Source organism: Neodiprion pinetum, chromosome 4 (assembly GCF_021155775.2).
Source record: "Neodiprion pinetum isolate iyNeoPine1 chromosome 4, iyNeoPine1.2, whole genome shotgun sequence".
Taxonomy (NCBI): Eukaryota; Metazoa; Arthropoda; class Insecta; order Hymenoptera; family Diprionidae; genus Neodiprion; species Neodiprion pinetum.
This window is the reverse complement of record NC_060235.2, coordinates 11,713,797-11,735,993: the sequence shown is the minus strand read 5'-3', so window position 1 is coordinate 11,735,993 and position 22,197 is coordinate 11,713,797. Positions and strand designations below refer to the sequence as shown.

The following is a 22,197-nucleotide window of genomic DNA, read 5'->3' as shown; positions in this document are numbered from 1 at the left end:
CAACTCAAATCCATCATTTCAACGACTTCAACTTTTTCACCCAGAAGTTTCTGCAGCCAACTTTTCTTCTCCAAACCTTTTACGTAAACTGTTGAAGCCTTACGCAGCAGCGTACATTCGATGGTGAAGTCGAGCTTCTCGAAAGGTAAATCACCACCTTCCCAGGATAGTCCATGATAATTCCGTGACAGCCACAAATTGTCGCTTTTGAACGGAGCACGTAAACAATTCCAATCGTACGGAGGTTCGAAGAGAAAAATTGACGGGTTGGCCTCTTCGTCGAGTGACACAACTGCCAACTCTTTTGGTGTAAAACCGGAACCCTGTCTTCTGAATCCTTGTACGTCGACTATGAACTCCATCGTGAAAAAAATACTGAATCGATTGTCACAACGTTCAAGGTTTTTATACCAATTTTCTCACCCCACCACTCAGCGGGTTATATTCAATTATACGATCATGTAAAATCAAGCAGTGGGCAGATGTACCGGTAGGAAAGTTATTCTTCGCCTCAAATTCGATACGAATATCTACCGGTCCAGATTTCAGAGCCTCGTTTTGTTTCGAACAGTCGATGAAAATCAAAGGTTCGTACTGTAGAAATTCGCTCTTCGTCAACAGAGGCTCGGGTTCTTTGCCGTAATAGGTGGCTTGAAAGTTTGCGTACATCTCGTACAGTAATGCAAAGCGATTGTGACTCATGTCCAAGTTCAGGTTACCGTACGGATAATACTCGGAATTCAAGAAGAGCTTGACGTCAGTAATGTTACAATGATCAAGATGACTGGCATTTTTGCCGGTTTTGTTTTTTCGATTCGTTTGAAAACCGAGCATGACAAATCGCGGTTTTTCCAAATGGGTGGACGTTTTCACAGTCCAAACGTGTTTCGTGGTTGCCGGTAGCAAAGGATATTCGTACAACTCCCAACTGCGGAAGCTCATGGAGACTGGTGTATCTTTCTCAATGAAATTCAACAGTGCGATTTTTCGTTGATCCGAGAGCTTCACGTACGGTACTAACCATTCCACCTGATCGATCACGATTCTAAAGTCTTCGTCTTGATTTTGAACGATGGCATTCAAATCACTTTTTGATCTTGTAAGAATCAGCTCGTGTTTCGCGTTAACGACGATCTTGCGATAGTCTTCAGCGAAGCCCAATATCATGCTCAAGGGAATAACTACGTCAAAGTTACCATCGGCATCAGTTAATTTTTTCGTTTCCTGAACATCGAGCCATCCAGCATTTTCCATAAGCCAACTTTGACCAGGGTTGAGCGAAGCGAAACCTTTCAGCAGGCTGGTCAGACCAACGTTTTTACATTTTTCAATCTCTACGGCGTTGAGTTCGTACCGTACATCTTCGAACAAATGGCAGATGGCGTTATTGACCAAAGTTGTGATCGCTGCTGCGGTGCCGTCCGATTTGAGCAATTTTCCAGAGATATGCAGCGAACTCTTGCTCGGTAATACGCATAAATCCTGATGCTGAACGGTGATTCGAATCTCATCGCTGTTGTTGAAAGTTGACGATGCGTACGGTTTGTGTGCGTGTATTTCTTGGTGTGCGATTGATTCGTCAAAGACGACAGGTGTTTGAATGCTCAATATTTCCTCCTCCATGGTACGGAGCATACAACGAAACAGCAGAATCGCAGTTTTATTTGTCGGAAATTCCTTTTCCAAAAGGTGTCAGCTTTAGACCCAGAGCTATCAGGAACTCCACGTTTCGGCGTGTTAGCGGTTCGGGAATCGATCGATGACTGACTTGATCGGGACATGCTGACTTACTGATATAACTCTTTTTGGCCAATCTGTTATATACAATACCCATCTTTTATTGCGATTTGATGTGCAGTCTCACAGTTATAACTTCTCCGCGAAAATTAACCAGATCTCCGTCTTGATCGACTAACCGAAGCTGCACGTGATCTATGGTCTTGACGGTGATCGGAAGGTAAATGACGTGCGACGGTACTTCCACGATCTTATATCCCGGTGGAACGATAGGGAAAAATTCGTGAATAGTATGCACTTCATGTCCATTGACGTAGGCACCCGTTGTAATGCTGCATTCGACTTGCAACGCGTTGACCTTGAGAATAGTTACAGGCATATCCGAATGGTGAGTTTGATTAGCTGCCAATACGCGCGGTGTAAATCCGAGAAGCTGACCAATAGAATCCTCAGGTTCCAAATCTACGATATGGTTACATTTGATTTCGCTGCGTAACGTATTATTGTTAGGCTTTATACTGATTTCAATGTCGGTATTTTTTAACGCGTCTTGAACATACTTTTCAATATCCTCAATTTCGTAGCTGCCAGTGGATATAGTGACTACCTTGTCGGCTACGTAAATTTTATTGCGACCGACATCGACGTTGGGAATGGAATTGAAGGTTAACAGTTCAACGAGGCCGAGAACATAATTTTTGTTCAGAGCAAGTTCGATCGGAGGAAAATATTGCGCTTCGAGAATCGACGACGTTCCCGATATCGTTAATGTAAACGAATCATCCATGACTGCGAGTGCTCGACTGACGTTATTAAATTACGTGTCATGTTTATATAGCTTATCGCTTAGAAATTTCAGACACAAGTGTCCGCAATCGAATGTACCGTAATCTTGATACCTTTCGTCGTTGTACTTAACGCTACCAACACCGAGATATTTCACGAGGTCTAACGGCGGTTGAAGATGACCGAAACTGTCGAAGTAAACTACATCGCTGCCGCGTTTCTTATACGCAACCCAGTGTGTCCCAGGACCATCTTTATTGTCGAGATTGACTACAGCTGTTTCGTTTTTACGCGGCCCGGTTTTGGGCATTTCGTTGCGCATAAAGACACCTCGGAAGTATGGAATTTTCATGATTTTTGCATACTTCAGCAAATCCCAATTGGTCAACGCTCGGCGTGGTAGCTTGACATTTAGTTTTTTGAAAGATGAAGACTAAAACCCTTTTTGTAAGGTTTGAGATGGAGGCCTTTACCTAAGGCGATCGCTTCCATCGTTTTGTTATGCCGTTTGCTTTCCTCCAATTCTCGTTTAGCCGCGCTCGCATCGTTTACAGCCTTTGCTATACTCGCAGCACCTCCCGCTAACGCACCCGTAGCGCTGAGACTGGCAAAAATAGGTATGAGAAAAGGTAGAAATCCACCAACTTTTGAGGGTACCGGTAGATCGCGCGGTGATCGAACTTTATGTTTACCACCTTCTTTTTTCACAGCTTCTCGAGCACCTTTGAGTGCAGACTTGATGCTCGTTTTCGCGTCATAGCTTGGAATCATAGACTGTTTTGCCGCTCGTATGATTTTGTTCAAGAAAACGTTCTTAGGTTTTCGATACCCCATGCCTAACTTTGTTTTCACCTTCATCATGTTAGCTACAGCCCAAGCGGCTGCCTTCTCACCCAAATTTGCGTCCGTTGCGAGAACCCGTTTCCAAGCTTTTTCAGCTAATATTTTATCCGCAACGCTTCTAGCTTCAAGATTCTCACGATTTTTCGAATACGCTATATCGTGTTTCTTACACGCTGCATCGAGAGGATTGATACCGGAATCGCCTCTCGCGAGTCTTTTCGACAACTTGGTGCCAGGACCGCAGTACTGGTAACCGGGAACATGCAACTCGATCGGAAGTTTGTTGATAATGCTATTTACCAAACCTTTCCCACTTGATCGCTTTTTTGACGATCGCTTACGATCACGTGTGTGCACAATCATGTCCGCTCCGCGACTGAGAGAAAGTTGTTATAAACGATGCATTTATGGAAAAAATCCAGTCAGTCACGTTTGAGATGAGGTTCGAGACACAATCGGCCAAGCTGCCCGTGATGAATTTTGACAAATTTACACAGCAGAGTACAAAACGGAAAAAACGTAATGGCGAATTGTTGCCGAGTAGTGTACGTGCGGTATTCTGCGGACCATCCAACTGTGGCAAAACCAACGCATTATTTGCGCTTATAACGCATCCGAACGGCTTGAGGTTCGAAAACCTGTACGTTTACTCAAAATCACTCAATCAGCCGAAATACAAGTTTCTGAGTCAAGTGCTCGAAAATGTCGACGGTGTTGAGTATTACCCCACACAGCACAATATGTTTCAGAAATGTTTCAGAAATGTCTTATCAGAAACATGTTATATTCCATTGCAACATTTCAGAAATATGTCAGAAATATGTCCATGTCCGCATATATAACTAACGTTTTATAGCTGACATATGTCAGAAATATGTCAGGAACATTTCGGTAATATGTCAGAAATATTTCCGCGATATATTTCAGAAATGTTTCAGAAATGTCTCATCAGAAACATTTTATATTCCATTGCAACATTTCAGAAATATGTCAGAAATATGTCCATGTCCGCATATATAACTAACGTTTTATAGCTGACATATGTCAAAAATATGTCAGAAACATTTCGGTCATATGTCAGAAATATTTCCGCGATATATTTCAGAAATTTTTCAGCGATATATCTGAAAATGGTGACTGATATATTGCTGAAACATTTCCGAAAGATATAGTGAAAATATTTCTGATATATTCCACAATACGTTTCAAAAATCTTTCAGGTAATAAAGAAAGTCCTGAATCTGCGTAAAATGATTAATTATATAGGTATCTTACAAAGTTATTTATTTTCAAATACATTATAAAATTGTACAGACTCATGTCCATATTAAGTCGTGAATCGAAGGCTTCTTTTGAAATATACATGAAAGTAAGTATAGTCTTTTTCTCAATATAAACTTATCGTTATATTATTATAATTATATTATTTTGGGAACAATAATGCATATGAAAATATAGGTTTCAATAATTAAGCTGATATAGGGCAGTTTTTTGCTTTACACAATATTTACAAAGAAATGTTACGTAACACACGTAGTAAATGTTACTACACATACTATACTAGTGCGTAGTACGAAATGTAAAGTCGTGAACCAAAGGCTTCTTTCGAAATATACGTGAAAGTAAGTACAGTCTTTTTCTCAATATAAACTTATTATTATATTATTATGTTTATATTATTTTGGAAACAATAATGCATATGAAAATATAGGCTATAATAATTAAGCTGATATAGGGCAGTCTTTTGCTCTACACAATATTTACGAAGAAATGTTACGTAATACACGTAGTAAATGTTACTACGTATAGTTACTACTATACTAGTAAATATGGTGTATAGCAAAAGACTGCCCTGTATCAGCTTAATTATTATAGAAGAATATACGTTAAGCACGTATAGTACGAAATGTAAAGTCGTGAACCGAACGCTTTTTTTGAAATATACTTGAAAATAAGTATAGTTTTTTCTCGATTTAAACTTATTATTATAATATTATAATAATTAAATTATTTTTAAATCAATAATGCATATGAAAATATAAGTTATAATAATTAAGCTGATACAGGGCAGTCTTTTGCTATACACCATATTTACGAAGAAATGTTACGTTTTGTCATATACTCTCAATCCGCACGTTGTTCTTGTTCTGGTTCAATCACTCCCAGTTTGGCGCTGTGCAAAAAAAAAAAAAATCCCAGGTTTGAATTATACCCTTCAACATATGCTTAGGTAGTCGTTCACAGTAAAGATTTTTTATTTGTCGTACGTTTCTCTGTCGAATCTCAATTTGGCTCCAGCGAGCCAGGAGCTTATAATTTTTATGGCGAGATCTTCATCAGATTCAGCCCTATGCATCTTTGCAGCTTCTGGAGAAAATAATAATTTTCAGTTAAGAGCTATATTTTTTTGAAACAATTATATTATTCCAACATATAGCGCAAATTCTCACTGAGGATGGTTCTCAAAAAATATGTCGGTCTCAGCGGTTTCTTTTTTTTTTTGCCATCCATACTGTACTCTTTGGCAACGGAATTACTGAGGCAGCGTTTCAAGGCATTGAATAAAAAATCATGGGTGTCTTTTCCGCCAAGAGTTTTCATAAAGTGTACCTAAAAACATATATTGAGAAAATACAGTAAATTATTTCATACCACATATTATAGTGATTGTAAATTATGCACTAGTCAAAAAAATATTGCAAGCCAAATAGAAAAATCACAACAATTCCCATTGTCACCTTACATTTTCACTATAGGATTCCCTCACCATTTAGATTAGCAACCAGAATATAAATTTATACAGTTAAAATGTTTTGAAATGAATTGTATTAATGCGTGCAGATAGGTAATCCAGGACAAAATAGAACATAATAAGAGTTATAATTGCGTGCTATTAATTTAGTATAATACGAGTGGAGAATTTAGTTTGTCGAGGGGCAATATATGTAATCATTATTTTGATCAGTATGTGATTAACCAGAATAAAGCTCTTGCCGATTATACAGGGTGTCTAGTCTAACCTAAAACAGAAATTTCCTGAAATTTTCAGAAGTATAAAAAACTTCTCTAATTTGTTTGATGATTATAGCCGTAAAACTTTGTTCAAAAATATTTTAATCCCAATTTACTTCGTTACAAATTTTTATTCATGTGAGCCTCAGTATGTATCAACAATTATTGCTGTGTACAAATGATTATTACTCGCGCACTGTACAAAATGTGCAGCATAGTTGCTGTTTTTCACAATGTAGGTATATATTTCGGTTAAATTCCCTGACTACCCCGATTTCATTGATTTTCGGGTTAAGTAGAAACCCTGTATCTGTATATCCGATGCAGATGACCGAATTAATTGGATTAATTAGGATTCAGGATTTAATCAATATTCTTGTTCAATCAAATATTCTTTATACTCCTAATCTGTAATACTTCTCAAATGAAAGTCTTGGTGCCTTCTAAATCTTTTCATTGAATATAGAACAATCCAATAAATGATATAATCTAACTATAGAATTATAGGTCTGGAATATTGAATACAGGTTTATATAGTGAGGGGCTTTAGTCCTTCGGACCCCATAACCGCGAAACGTTACAATACATACATGCCGTGCACAGACGATGTATCATAATTATAAAATCGCTTACTGTTGCACACAATTTTTCTTTTGAAACGCCATTATCTATCTTAACCTGAAATATGAAATAGTTTGTTTAGTCGTTGACTGTTGTACCTGCTGGATGTTAGCTAGGGAACGCCAAGCACTAGAATTTACCGTATTTATACGTATATTCTTCATTGCACTCAGATGGAGAATGGTTATGATAGTTTAAAATTCTTCATCATTAGTGGAAGATTATTGTATATTAAATCAACACTGTATGCTACATATTTGATCATATATACCATGAATTTAATTGCATACATTTTGCATTTGTCACTTTGATTTCAAATTAGCGAAATTCTAGAGCCAATAATGTGCAAGACAATGGGTTGTATCAACTCATCAATTTTGGAATTTTACGATTAAAAAAGATTTCAACAAATTTCAAGAAACATCAGATTTCAGAAGGTTGCAAAAAAAGATTTTTGAAGATACAAAGAGATTTCAACGGCCCTCAAATGATCTCAAATAATTTCAGGAGATTTCACAGGATCTAAAAAGGTTTTGAGGGTTTTCTAAAATTGACAAAAGATGAACGAAGTGGTGTACTGAATTTGATAAGGAATGAAACCCGTCAAAGCAAGTATTGCTGGCAATTTTTCAAACTATTTGGGCATTTTCGTTCCTGAAACACAATTATTTGTGCAGGACTAATTTTGTAAAACGAGTACAATTTCCAAATGATAACAGATTCTCTTACCACTCGTGATGCAAATTCCTTTTCTCGCAATTTATTATCGAATTCATCGAATTCTAGAAGAGTCCCCAATGGCAACATAGCTTCAAGTGCGTCTCCGTCCGCACCATGACCATTATTTTGAGCCCCTGGAAGGTGTAACTCCTTTGCTTTTAGTGAATCTTCGATGAACTTGAGTCGTTTTTCGACCTCTTGGGTCGTGTGGTAAATTTTGCTAATAGTGATTAGTAGCTCTCTATGGAAGTCTGAAACGAACAAATCGTATTTATATAAATTTGGGTGAACATATATTCGACTGGACAATATCTGCAAATAAAATATAAATCTTTGACAGGGGACTCCACAAGTTTATAGATTATGATAGTTTAAGTCTTAGAAAAGATATTTATGGTCTGTAATGGAAATATAGATATACGTAGGAAACCTTTTGCAACTAAGAAACTACAGAGAGACTGTGGAAAATCGAATCTACACAAAACTAATCTAACCTGTTCAATAATATAGGGTACCTGGAATACAGGGCATGCTCTTTACAAAACAAATTTAATTGAAGAAGCTATTTAATTCGTAACATAATCTTAATTCAATGACCATCCACCTGCAATTGCTACGTCAACTATTTATTAGTAGATATACATTTACCTTCTAGAATAATAGTTTCTTTGTTTTCTTTGGCTGAACGCTGCATGCCTTTGTTACTCGCCAATCCCCTTCCTACGAGTATTAGATGTTTAGGAAAAAGTATTTACACAATTTTTTACACAAAAATGTAAAAGCGATGGATGAAATAAAACCATGGTTCACAGTCATACATCCTTACCAACTTGTGAATTCACACTCTTGGATGGCAAATGATTTGTAACCTGCGCCTCAACATTATCAATTTTTCTTGCTTCTGTGATAGTAACAAAATCAACCGGTTTTATTGGCAAGTTCATCGTTTTTTCCCCATTTCCACATGTAGCTTTTTTCTTATTGTTGTTGGCTGCGTCTTCTGTCGGCTTAGGCACAGCCACTTCCTCATCCTCAGATGTCTCCGGAGAGATAGGCAATATTCGATGGCGCTTAGATCTCGACTTTTTCAAACTCTCTTCCGTTGCAAAATTCTCTAAATCGGAAGCATCCTGCATGAGCTTCAGTTTTTGTGTTGCGTCAGGATAATTATCTGTATGAAACCAAATAATAGACAATTGATATAATTAATACATTATTCACATCATATCTACATACATCACCATTAACACAAAATAGATTGCGTAACCATCATTGTATAATCAAACTATGAATTATATATACGATGAGAACGTCTTTGAATTTACTATAAGGAAATCTAGAACCAAAAATCTGATACTGGATAATTTATGAAACTGACAATTCATTATGTTGATTCCAGGATAGGAAACCTAAGAGTGATTCCAGTAGTATACCGTTTTGACTAAGCAGCTGCTTTACAATTACTTTTTGTGTCACAAATCTAATTAGGGGAGACTTCAGTCAAATTTTGGACAAAAATCGGTTTTTTAATTTTTACACGATTGAAAAAAGTCGTACAAAAAAATCCTTCGACAAATTTTTAGATAATGTTAGTATAAGCCTTGAAATAAAATTCCAACCTCCTGCGATGAAAATATATGCGCAAGAAACCGTTCGATGATTTTGCCCACCGCTGCAAAAAATTCCTTGCGCATTAGATTTCATCGAATCATTTTGCCCTTTAGCAGAAATATTTTCACAATTAGGTATATTGTCCTGAAATTGGTGAAAGGAATTTGAGCTCCGGTGAATATAACTCATTTCCCAGCCTACCGTGCACCAACAATTGTAGTAAATAAAAATTCAAACTGTTTAAGTAATAGCCTAAATGACTTGAAAAACTCTAATCAAAAATTTCTTCAACCAATTTTTAGTCTATGGTAGAAAGTGTATCGACAACCAACTTCAACCTTCTACGATGAAGCCTAATGAGCAAGGAATGTTTCGAGGAATCTTGGAAGAAATGCATAACTGTCAAATTACTTCACCTATATTGAGCAGAAACTTAGACCAGATTCCAGTTTTAGGATTGCTATGTAAATAAATGGTCCAAATTTCAATCAAATTGATGAAAAAATGTGAGACTTTCTTATTTTACCGAAGTCTCCCCTTAATGTAGTTCATACTTAACAGCTGGGCAAACACATAATCAAAGATAAAATTATCAGATTTATAATTTCAGATCAACCAATATGTAAAAAGGATCACAATGTACAAATTATTTTTAGTAAATGATTATTTTTTATTATCGTTTACTTTGCATGCTAAAATTAGTGTGATGACGGACATGCACTAAAAAATATGATTGTAGACAACAGTTGTTCCTAACGTTACCTTTGATCAGAATAGTAAATACCTGCACTTCCGAGTATGGCCAACACCTTGAACAGCTCCCACTTGTCCTTGACCGGGGTCTCCATATTCACCACCGCTCTACACATTTTTATCGGATCCTCATAAGGAGGCCAATAAGCTGTCTTATTATCATCGGTCAACCAGCTAAACGGAATCACGTGCAGACCATCATGAAACTCGACTATATTGAAATTCATGATTCTTCGGCGTATTGAAAACGATCTAAAATAAGAAATTGTTGCAGTGAAGTCACGATATAGATATACAGTTTGCAGGATATAAATTGATATGAATTTAGAACATCTCTAGCCACACGGCCAGAAATATATTAAAATATTTTGTACAGAGAATATACAAAGCAAATTAATATTGTTTAGTATTAGCTGGTCTTAGAAAATTCAACTGAAGATCGTGGTTAATAAGAAAAGCTGGTGCATTCATTTCAAGAAATCAATAATTTCTAAACCAACTGAAATTTCATGTACATAAAAATGCATGAGAATGCATGTTGCTTACAAAATGTGCAGTTTGTTCTGCTCAGAGATTACTAGCTGTGTGAAGTACTGGAAACATAGCTATTTCTTCATTGCGAGATGTTACACAATCCAAAGGTATCTTCATCAGCTTGAGACATATATTAGCGCATGGCCATGACTTAAGGTTAGCATCTTTCTTTACAGTTTGGATGTCAAATGTCTTGGATTCACAAGGTAGTGAATATACATTTTCAAATCGAACCAGTTCGTAACCGATAACATATGATGTGTTTTTGTACTTTACGAAATTTACACATTTTACCATTGTTCCGTCTTTAAACATGCAACAATCATTTGTAGAATTATTACAATTAATGGAATAAGAATTCTGACGCAGAACCTTATACTGTTTGCATTTTTTTAAATCACCAATTAAAGGACCTTCGAAGTGACGTTTGTGAAAACCAACATTTATATGCACGTCTTCGTCCGTCGTATCAGTGGTAGATATATAATCGTATTCAGCAAGTCTCCGAGCTATCTGCTGAAGCGGTCTCTCGCCTTTCCGAGTCATTTTTATAATCGTAGACATATGATTTTCGAATCTAAAAGCGCTGAACTCATCTAAGGGACCAAATTTTCTGACGTCCTCAGCAAGATGTAGTAAATTATGAACATTATGGGACATATGCTTAAGTCCATATATATTTCCAAAAGACTCAACAAAATATTGTAAAAGTTCTTCTGCATACTTTATATTTGAAATATTTTTTGCCAGAATCGGACTGATCAGAATTGTTATCGCCACATGCAGAACTAAAAAATGCTCGTATAAGTTTTTCTTCAATACATTTTTTAAAACTATGGGACCTAAGTACAGAAGAAATTGACGGTACTCTGTCGCTTTCCACAACTTGACAAATTTTAATGACCTTGGTTTTCGCACAAAATCCGATGGAACCCACTTTCTCAGCCTAATTAATGCACGAGAGATTTTTTTTATGTCGTAGGCGGATAGCCTCACGCTAAGAGGCCCACATATCCAGAGCAAAAGCAATTTTTTGACAATCCCTAAGCATATTAGGTGCATGTAGTCTAGTGGAACATTTGTAACCAATCCTAAGTGAGGTATTCTAGAAAGATTTGTCGTTCCAATTTGATAGTCATCCTGATAAATATAATTTCTAAAATTTTCATCGGTTCTTAGAGTTATATTTTCACCTGCTGATGGAAAACACATGGTATGCTCTAAATATTCTCCTTCAATATTGCATTTTGTACAACTGTTGTACCCATTAAAATTTTTGACTTGTAAAATAAATGCTTTAGCAGGTGCGTCGCATATCAAGGCTTGAATTCTGACATCAAACTGTTGATTATCAAATAGAAGACCATTATTGATTAAAGTCACTGCTTCGTTAATGAACATGTCAAGAAACTCGTTAGCATTGTTAGGCTTTCCTTCTCCGAAAAAGGCCCCAACAACGTAAACTTTTTTCAAAATATCATCCGAACACAAAATTGGCCAAAGACTATATTGTGACGATTTGCCAACCGGAGCGCCATCAACGTTTATCATCAAGTTAATATTCCCAATATTGTGTACAGCTTGCTTTCGATGCTTGACAATAGATTTGACTGCTTTTTCCAGTCCATTATGCCAATATTGGCCACCAGCGATACAGTGAACATCTGTAGATCGAGGAGTTTTGAGAAGTGCTCTGTAATCTTTTGGCAATTTTGCGTTTGTATGTTTTCTCAAGATACCTAACAACGCGTTAACAGAATCTCTCGAAGGTCTATGAACTGCTATCCATTGGCGGAAATCGCCAACCAGTGAATTATTGTTATTTGATAATTCCTGAGAACTTCCTGAACAATTTGCAAGATTTGAATCATCCGAATGATTTAAATCATGGGCTTCTGTAATATTTGCAATACTAGGTGTATTTTTATCGACATGCTCATCTACATTCGTTTCAACGTCGCTACCTATTACAGAATTATATTCACTATCTTGGCTACTATGTACATTATCATGTATTTCTGATCTTGATGGTACACTTTCAAAATTTGGTCCATCAATAGTAACATCAAAATTTTGAGAGCCTGACTGGGTTTCTGAATGCTCGAGTGTATTTTCATTGTCTTGACCGGATAAGTTTGTCTGTTCAAATGACATAGCTTGCTTCATTCTAATAATACTTAATTTAGTTTGTTGTTCAACGAGTCGACGTTTATGTCTGTCTGAATAGCAGTCGTTACTTTTTCTTTTACGTGTCATTTTCTGAAATCAAATATCATAAATAATACAAGTATAATATTCAATGTTGCGAACATAAAACTTTGAATAACAAAAGGTCAGTCAATAATTTCTCATTTGATGTGCAGGAAAATAAAAGTTTATTCTGAAAACAGTCTGAGAACTAATGTTTGTCAGGGTCTACTATACAGTTGACTGCAAAGTTAAGTTGTTTAACATAAAATATACACTGAAAATATGGACGTAATGCCACTATTGATATTAGATTAGTGTGATTGCCAATTGAATGGTAGCTGGTTACCCAATCATTTGATCAAACATAAACTAAATGATTGGTTAATAATAGTCTTACCTAAAACGTATGTTGTATATTTCGAATACACAGTTGACTGTCAGCTGCTCAACCTTTTCCTGCAATTATTACAGAGGTTTCAAGATTTAGTTGTAAATACATGAGTGTGATTCAAAGCAAATAACATGTAATTACTGATCGGCGGTCTCCACGCTAGTCTGATATCTTTCTAACTAAAGCTAGATTACACGAGGCTCAAGGTGGTATACGCCAGATTGAAATAACGTATAAGCAGAATGTTTTGTGAGAGTATATTCTGCTATTTTATAATCAACAATGATAGGAATGTGCATAAAACTGAAGCTGACATAGGACGTATATACAGAGCTCTGTACATGCCTCATACAGCTTTTTATGAAATAGCCTTGTTCTATTTAGGCCAGTGAGATACACTAAGTGTTTCATTAGGGCATGTCGATATGTATAGCGTGAAAAATAATTATAATGCATAATAATGTCCTATAATAATTATAGTTAAAATGTTAAAAACGTACAGTTTTGAATATACAGGCCTCAATCAGTAATTAACTAGTGAAAAGTAAACCGAAGTTTGATAACGTTCGGCGTATCTTCAAGTTTCAATTGATCAACAATTTAGTACAAATTAAAATTAGCCTTTATTAATAAATCGCGACACTATACGAATATCGGAATATGGGCTATTCCGCGTTAACCGGATCAGTCATCTCTCAGATATTTTTTTAATTTGGCATGTGGATTGTGTAGGGGGAGTTAGATTTTTGTGCCAAAGCGCGAATCTCATAATGCAAAATTCGATTTTTTATTAACAATAACGAATTAGACTCCCATTTTTTTCAAAAATTCATAACTTTGCCAAAAAATTAGATACAATATATTTTTTTTTTCAAATTATACGGAAAGCTCCATAGAATTTAAAAAAAAATACGAAATGGTAAAAACAAGTTGTTATCAATTGTTTATTTAACAATTACCTTTTCAAAGATTTTCAAAACAGTGACTGACACGATCAAAAAATTTTTTTAAAATTCTGACATGTTCCTTGAACTGTACTACAACCTGTGAATTAATTCCAGAGGGGTGTTTTTCTTCATTTTCGAGTAAAAAATCATTAAAGGTGTCGATGCGCATGAAACTGCGGCGCGCCGAGTCTCTAGGTAATGGCGGGCAGCCGGTTGCCGTCCACCGCTGCCCCGCGGTGGCGTCGCAGCGTTATTTTAGTCATTTTCACGATGTAGGACATGATTGAAGAATCTGAAAAAAATACTGTATCTTCACAAGGCCTGCTCAAAGCGATAAGTGAAGTTTCAGGAATGTGTTTTTTACCGTTTTTTTATTACAGAGATTCAAAATAACGGTTACACACCATGAGAGTGCACATAAATGATAATAATTACATAACTTGCTACTTATTTTAAAACAAAAACACATTCTTGAAACTTCACTTATAGCTTTGAGCAGGCCTTGCGAAGGTACAGTATTTTTTTCAGATTCTTCAATCATGTCCTACATCGTGAAAATGACTCTAAGATAACGCTGCGACGCCACCGCGGGGCAGCGGTGGACGGCAACTGGCTGCCCGCCATTACGTAGAGACTCGGCGCGCCGCAATTTCATGCGCATCGACACCTTTAATGATTTTTTACTCGAAAACGAAGAAAAACACCCCTCTGGAATTAATTCACAGGTTGTAGTACAGTTCAAGGAACATGTCAGAATTTTAAAAAAATTTTTTGATCGTGTCAGTCACTGTTTTGAAAATCTTTGAAAAGGTAATTGTTAAATAAACAATTGATAACAACTTGTTTTTACCATTTCGTATTTTTTTTTAAATTCTATGGAGCTTTCCGCGTAATTTGAACAAAAAAAATATATTGTATCTAATTTTTTGGCAAAGTTATGAATTTTTGAAAAAAATGGCAGTCTAATTTGTTATTGTGAATAAAAAATCGACTTTTGCATTATGAGATTCGCGCTTTGGCACAAAAATCTAACTCCCCCTACACATCCACATGCCAAATTAAAAAAATATCTGAGAGATGACTGATCCGGTTGACGCGGAATAGCCCTTATGCCGTATCGTGTGATTTTCCATCAAGGGGGAAAATCATTTTGCAATTTGAAGGATAATTATCAGGACGAATTTTTCTTTGGTGAATCATTCTGATTTGGATAAACGAAGATCTGTTAACCAAAAAATATGATAAAAAAACCAGAAATTTCCACACACAATTTCCACTATTTCTGACTTTCTCTAAATATTTGGTCAAACACTCTTAGTTCATCCAGATCACAATGATTCTCCAAAGGAAAAGTTATTCTGACAAAAAGTTATCCTTCAAATACGTAGCATGATTTTTTCAATTCTATGGAAAAGCAACCGAGTACTCACTCGTGAGAGGTCAACTGCGGTTAGGAAATAACCTTGTTGAGTAAACTATAAAAAGATTTAATATTATAGATGTTTCATAGTTGGGAAGTCAACGATCGTAATTATTTTATTCAATTCACAGCTTGCCAAAAAATTATAAGCAGTATAGTACTTTCTGTTCACACATAAGCCGGTATTTCAATTGCATACCATTCAACACGTGGTGGCCAAAGATAGCCGATTTAGCAAGCAAACTGCAGAACCGCGTACATAGCAAATATGCACGTAAATATGTAATTATGCTAAGTAGCTGAGGATATTTTTTGGTCTAATTCTCTACACATTTATTGGAAATTAAACATTTACTTACCAAATATCCACTTTTCTTGCCACGTGGGTTCCTGTAATTTTCTAAAGAGATCCGTGGTATCTAACGACCTGTGAAACGCGGTGCGAAAAAACAAGAAAGCTCGAGAATAAAGGATGGAAGAGTGCACGACGCTGCGCGACGGTGATGCGCGAAAAATTGGCGCGCAACGCTCGAGCACTCGCGCTCGAGTATGCGACGTGATGCGATATTTTTATAGGGTTTTTCAGCGCTTTCTCGCGGATAAAACGCGAATAAATAAGGCGCGTTAATTTGAATTAATATAAGTACGGCGGTAATTTTAATAAACATAATCTAGATTTTTCTAGATGGTTTTCAAAAAATCGATTTTTTGAAGCCGTCACAGTGGTGTTGTCCCTTAAGAGATATTGTTCGAGAAAATTGGTAGATTCAACAAGACAAATGAGAATTATAACGCCCAATTCGTATTCAGTCAAAAAGTCTTCACTTCGGTCTTTTTGACTGGCCGTAGCTCAGTATGCATATAATTATTAAAGATCCATAACTTTATGAAAGGTATAAATATTGAAAAATTTTATGCACGTGTCCATTATGGAAAATTTGAAAAATGACAAATTTTATGAAAAATACTTATGTATACACACATAAACGGAAATATTTCTGAAACGTTTCGAAGGTACCGGTGATGTTATATTGCATTTGAAATATTTCTGAAGTATATTTATAATATCGAAAATGTTATATTACATTTGAAATATTTCTGAAATATATTTATAATATCGAAAATGTTATATTGCATTTGAAATATTTCTGAAATATATTTATAATATCGAAAATGTTATATTGCATTTGAAATATTTCTGAAATATATTTATAATTTCGAAAATGTTATATTGCATTTGAAATATTTCTGAAATATATTTATAATATCGAAAATGTTATATTGCATTTGAAATATTTCTGAAATATATTTATAATATCGAGAATGTTATATTGCATTTCAAATATTTCTGAAATATATTTATAATATCGAAAATGTTATATTGCATTTGAAATATTTCTGAAAGGTTTCCGAAATATTGGGAATGTTATATTGCAATTGACATATTTCAGAAACATTTCAGAAATATTCCTAAAATTATGTAATGAATCTGAAATGTTGTAACATTTCGGAAATATTTCTGACATATTTCGTGCCGTGTGGGACCCCTTTAACGAGCATGAGCACGTCATTGCGCCGAACGAGACGCGACCTAACTCGATCATGATATTCGATGACGTAGCGTGCGAGAAGCAGGATAACATACGCGCGTACTTTTGTATGGGTAGACATCACGACGTAGACTGTTTCTATCTTTGTCAGACGTACGCTCGAATCCCTAAGCATCTCGTGCGCGACAACACCAACTTGCTGGTCTTATTCAAACAAGACGAGATGAATCTGAGACATGTGTACAACGATCATGTAAACACCGATATGTCGTACGTAGAGTTTAAAGACTTGTGTGCGGCGTGCTGGAACGGTGACAAATATGGCTTCGTAGTGATCGACAAGGATAGAGAGCTCGGTAATGGTCGGTATAGGAGAGGTTTTGACAATTTCATAAACATGACAAAAGAATAAAATACACGATCTTCGAAGACGACGGAACAGTAGCTTTCCAGAACTAGATGTGTCAACATGCAGGAAATTCGTAAGGAAAAAGAAGTCTTGCATCGTATCGCTCAAGCGAGTAATGCGATTCGTCGTAAGCACAGAATCCTCAAGACGGGAAAAGAGTCGTTGCAGGAAACAATGAAGGATGTCTTCAAACCTGTGGTAACCCCGCTGCAGGCATTAGTCAATGTTTCTCGAGGTACGAAACTTGACAAGGAAGAGGTGAAGGAAGAACTCAAAACTGAAACGAAGGATGAGTTGAAGAACGAAATGGAAGATTCTTTTGCAACTGCAGAGGAAGAGGATCAAACCGTCACGGAATCGTCGGTGAGATCAGAGGATGAATATCTTGAGATGCTCAACGATAAACAAAGACAGCAGGAGTTGGATACCGTGTACGGGGTACGGAGTCTTTCTACTGCCGGGCTGATGGTTGGTGATTCACCGATAAGCTTCGAGCGCGATTCCGTTCGCATAGGCAACACGCTCTATCCGAAAACTCAAGGACTGCTGGAGCTGCTGTTTAAAAAGATGCCCAACAGCGCTCACGTTACCCTCAACGACAGGGAGAATTATAGAAATATCCTTCTCGCAACAAATGCTCACAGAAAGTACTATAGCGCCACCGAGCCTATCCGAAACGCTCAGAGCGTCAAATTCAAACATTTAATTGCTGAGCTGCTGAATATTTCTACGTCAGGCAAAGACGTATCACCATCGTCACAGATGTCGAAGCGTACGGGCAAAGGTGTTCTGCTACCTCAGGCTTGGGTTACTCGACAAGGTGTTAAAACAGATTATATTTTCTGGGACGACGCTAACGAGCTGGTGGAACGTCTTCGTTTACTCCTGGCATCTCAAGCAGCTGGGAATACAAGTCACAACAATGAAATTATGTCGATTCTGGAAGAATTGCGGGAAGCCGGAATCATTCATTAGCCAATTCTCGTCGACTCTGCAATCATTTACGAGATGAGCATCGACGTGTTTGGACGTCAGCTGAATAAAAACACAGCTGCGAGCACTCGCGGCCCTCCGGGTGTCGGGTTTCAAATAACAGCGGATGGGCATTACGATATACGGAACAAGAGACTGTGCAACGTCGCAGAACCCACAGCACCGAACAGTGCTGTAACTTTAAAAATCTTGAGACGAAAATTCAACGTGCTGCAAAAACAAATCGACAACCTCGATCAAATGACCAAAACTTTGGAGATCGCCACGGAGAAAGCCTTGGATACCTTCTACACAGATCTTAAAACAGACAGAGACTTGTCGACTCGAAACGCGGAAATCATTTCCAAATTGGACACCAGACTAATAGCGTTGGAATATGAACGAGAAAAAGCAAGCACTGGTGACGGAACTGCATAAACCTGCACGCCGGAATTACCCACGTCGACGTGTAGACGTGCGCGGCATCGACGAGACCTGGCAGGCGGATCTTGTTGATATGACGTCGTACGCTGGACAAAACAAAGGTTACAAGTACATGCTCACAGTCATTGATATCTTTTCAAAGTATGCGTGGACTGTACCGATAAAGAGCAAGTCTGGAGATGATGTTACGAAGGCAATGGAATCTGTGCTTGTCGAAGGACGGGTGCCGAAAAATTTACACGTCGACAGAGGAACGGAATTTTACAACTCGAAATTCGAATCGCTTATGATACGCTACGGAATCAAACTTTACTCCACGTACAGTAATTTGAAGGCTTCGATCTGTGAACGTTTCAATCGCACGCTGAAAGGTAAAATGTGGACACGGTTCAGCATGCAAGGAAGCTTCAAGTGGCTCGATATCTTATCTGATTTGGTTTCGGCTTACAACAACACCAAACACCGAACCATAAGAATGAAACCGTCGGATGTCACCGTTGCAAACGAGAGGCTGTTATTACGTCAGGCGTACGGAGGGCTTCGAGCGATACCTACCATATCGGCAAAATTCAAATCTGGCGACAAAGTTCGAATCAGCAAATTCAAAAATGTCTTCGAGAAAGGTTACACTCCCAATTGGTCGACTGAAATATTCACGATAAGTCGAGTGGAAAATACTCATCCTGTGACGTACAAGCTCAAAGACTACCGAGATCAACCCATCGCTGGTGGTTTCTACGAACAAGAGCTCCTCAAGGTTAAGCATCCGGATATCTATCTGGTGGAGAAGGTGCTCAAGAAGCGTGGAAGAAAAATATACGTTAAATGGTTAGGTTTTGACAATACACACAACAGTTGGATAAACGAATCGGACATGTAACTTTTGAATAAATAAATTTTTTTTTGTAAAAAAAGGTATGTGTCTCTTTATTTCATACCCGACACATGACAAGTATACATCTTTGTTTTTTAGACAATCAACAGACATATGCATCGTTGTACAAATTTTTTTATACTTCGGAGCGTTCTTATTAACCATCCTGCATAATAATATTTTATACATCATGGTACAGTTGAAAAAATTAAGCTCTGGATAATAATACATCATGGTACAGTTATAAATTAAGTCCTACACAGATTACGGTAATTTATAAAGCTACGGTGCAGGCTTGTAACCCCACGGAAGCGTATCGGTCGTGTTTTGAAACACGATCCGCTTGTTGTCATTCCAGCTCAGTGCTACTTTCTGCTGTTCTACGGTATATACCTCATGCTTTCGACTCATGATCAAATGCTGATTTGAGGATAGATTTTCACGTTTCAACGCACAGTCCAAATAATCGTTGAAGGTTATTTTTCTTAACGCTGATCCTCTAACACCTTTGGCACGTTTGTTGTCTTTTTCATCTCCCAAGACTCGGAATGCGTACAATTTAGCTCGTAACCCTACAAATTCCGACATGATTTTCCCGTTATTCTCGTCTTTCATCAAGCCGAGAACTTTTTTGTTTGCTCGAGGTATTCCGTAAACGTTGTCAAGAGGATAATCTGACGTGTCGAATTTGTGCAAGTCCTCCTTCATGTGTTCGTATATGTCGGGGACGGTAAAATTGTAAATCAAACTGTCGGTATCCGTGTACATTAATTTTGCTCGGTTGCCAAATTTCTGCTTAATGTAATTGTAATGAAAATCATAGATGTATGTTTTAGATAGATCCAGGATGGAAAAACCTGCATACAATGGTTTATTCAATTTGACTTTCGTCTTATTCATTTCGACGATAACCATCTCTTTGTCGAAAACGGTGCAGCTGTGAAAATTAGGCTTGGCTATGGTAGCTCTCGCACCGTACCGTCCATCCCATTCGGTGATCAATCGAACATCTCTGTACTTTCGCACGTTTTCCATAGTTTTACCAAAAACTGCGTTGTTCATTAGCTTGTAAAAATTTTTCTCAAATTCGTTGTCGGATTTTTTTCGCAAATCGGTATTCAAATCTATATATTTTTTAAGCCACGGGGTTTGCCTGAATTTGAGAACTCTGTGAATTTGAAGTAATTTTAAGCCTAATTGTAAGCATTGTTTCAAAACGCTGTAGTGAACAACGTAGTTGTTCTTGTGAAATAGCGTGGGCGTCAATTTTGACTGTTTATTGGTCGAAATCGGAGGTACATAGTGCTCCGGACACAATGGTAAATCCTTATGAGTTTCATGCAGTTCCGCAGGATATTCCAAATCTACCTCCAGCACGTAACCAAACTCTGCATCGTCCGAGATGGTAAGAACGTCGCATTGTCTGAAGTCTGATACCCATTCAAAGGAACTGTATGGCAGAGCAAAGCTCATAGCAGCACCGTACAAATTATTAACGTCAAAGTACATGAGATAAGATTCTTCGATCTCAGGATCGAATTCCTCTCCCATGTACCTGTTGTTGGCCTTTGCATATCTGTTCGAACACTGTGATACACCACCACGAATACCTTTTTCGATAAACATAACCATGTCTATGTCGGTGAGAAGCTCGAGTTCGATGCCTGTACATTTTAACATTGCATCAAACGACAGACCGGGCGCTGTGTAGTAATGTAACGGGTCCAGTTTGTACGTCGTCCAACAATTCTGTCGAAAATTTTGAAAAACGTCAGCCAGTAAAAACACGTCCGTCTGTAAATACAAGTCCGAATACTCTCCCAAAGTTTGGACGTTAAAAGTTTGCCATACGTCGCACGCGTGTGCGTAATCGTCGTCTGATATATTCCGGTCGTTCAATTTTGAATAAAACTGTTCTTTGGCTGGTAAATGTTTCTCCTCGAGCTTCTCCCAACTGTCTATGTATTCGTACGGGAAGACACCTTTCCTAGTCAATAACCGAAATTTGTTCAAGCTACTGCAGAATTTACGTGTTATTGTTTTTCGGCAATCGTCCAGATACGATGATAATTTATCGAGACTGCTAGGCATGAAACGGTACGAATCTATGAAACGGAACGTTACATCCGTTCCCTTAACGAATTTAGTGAAGGAAATGTACTTTTCTTTGTTGACAGGTAATAGTTGAACAGTACCTTCGAATGACTTACCCAGAGCTTTGATCAGAAAATGCGCATCGTAACCCGAAAGATTGTGGAATATCACTGGGATGGTGTGCGAATTTTGATAATTTAGATTACAGCTGCGGTGAGCAGCACCACGGTACTTTCCCGTGAAATGACAGTGATCCCGATGTTTCACGTCTGTGGGCGTAAACGGTTTT

The 22,197-nt window shown here is 37.3% G+C and overlaps 1 protein-coding gene and 1 long non-coding RNA gene across 2 annotated transcripts; one reads left to right on the top strand and one right to left on the bottom strand.

The window, feature by feature from the left end:
• Positions 1-12,843: 12,843 nt before the first annotated feature.
• LOC124216382 (uncharacterized) lies at positions 12,844-15,999 on the bottom strand. The gene is made up of 3 exons (XR_006882594.2): positions 15,925-15,999; positions 13,205-13,263; positions 12,844-12,876 (listed from the first exon to the last, which is right to left on the bottom strand). It is a non-coding gene; the product is annotated as an uncharacterized lncRNA (long non-coding RNA).
• Positions 16,000-17,584: 1,585 nt separating this feature from the next.
• LOC138190782 (uncharacterized) lies at positions 17,585-18,499 on the top strand. The gene has a single exon (XM_069135086.1). It carries the CDS (start codon positions 17,585-17,587, stop codon positions 18,497-18,499), a length of 915 nt encoding a protein of 304 aa, XP_068991187.1.
• The last annotated feature ends 3,698 nt before the right edge of the window (positions 18,500-22,197 follow it).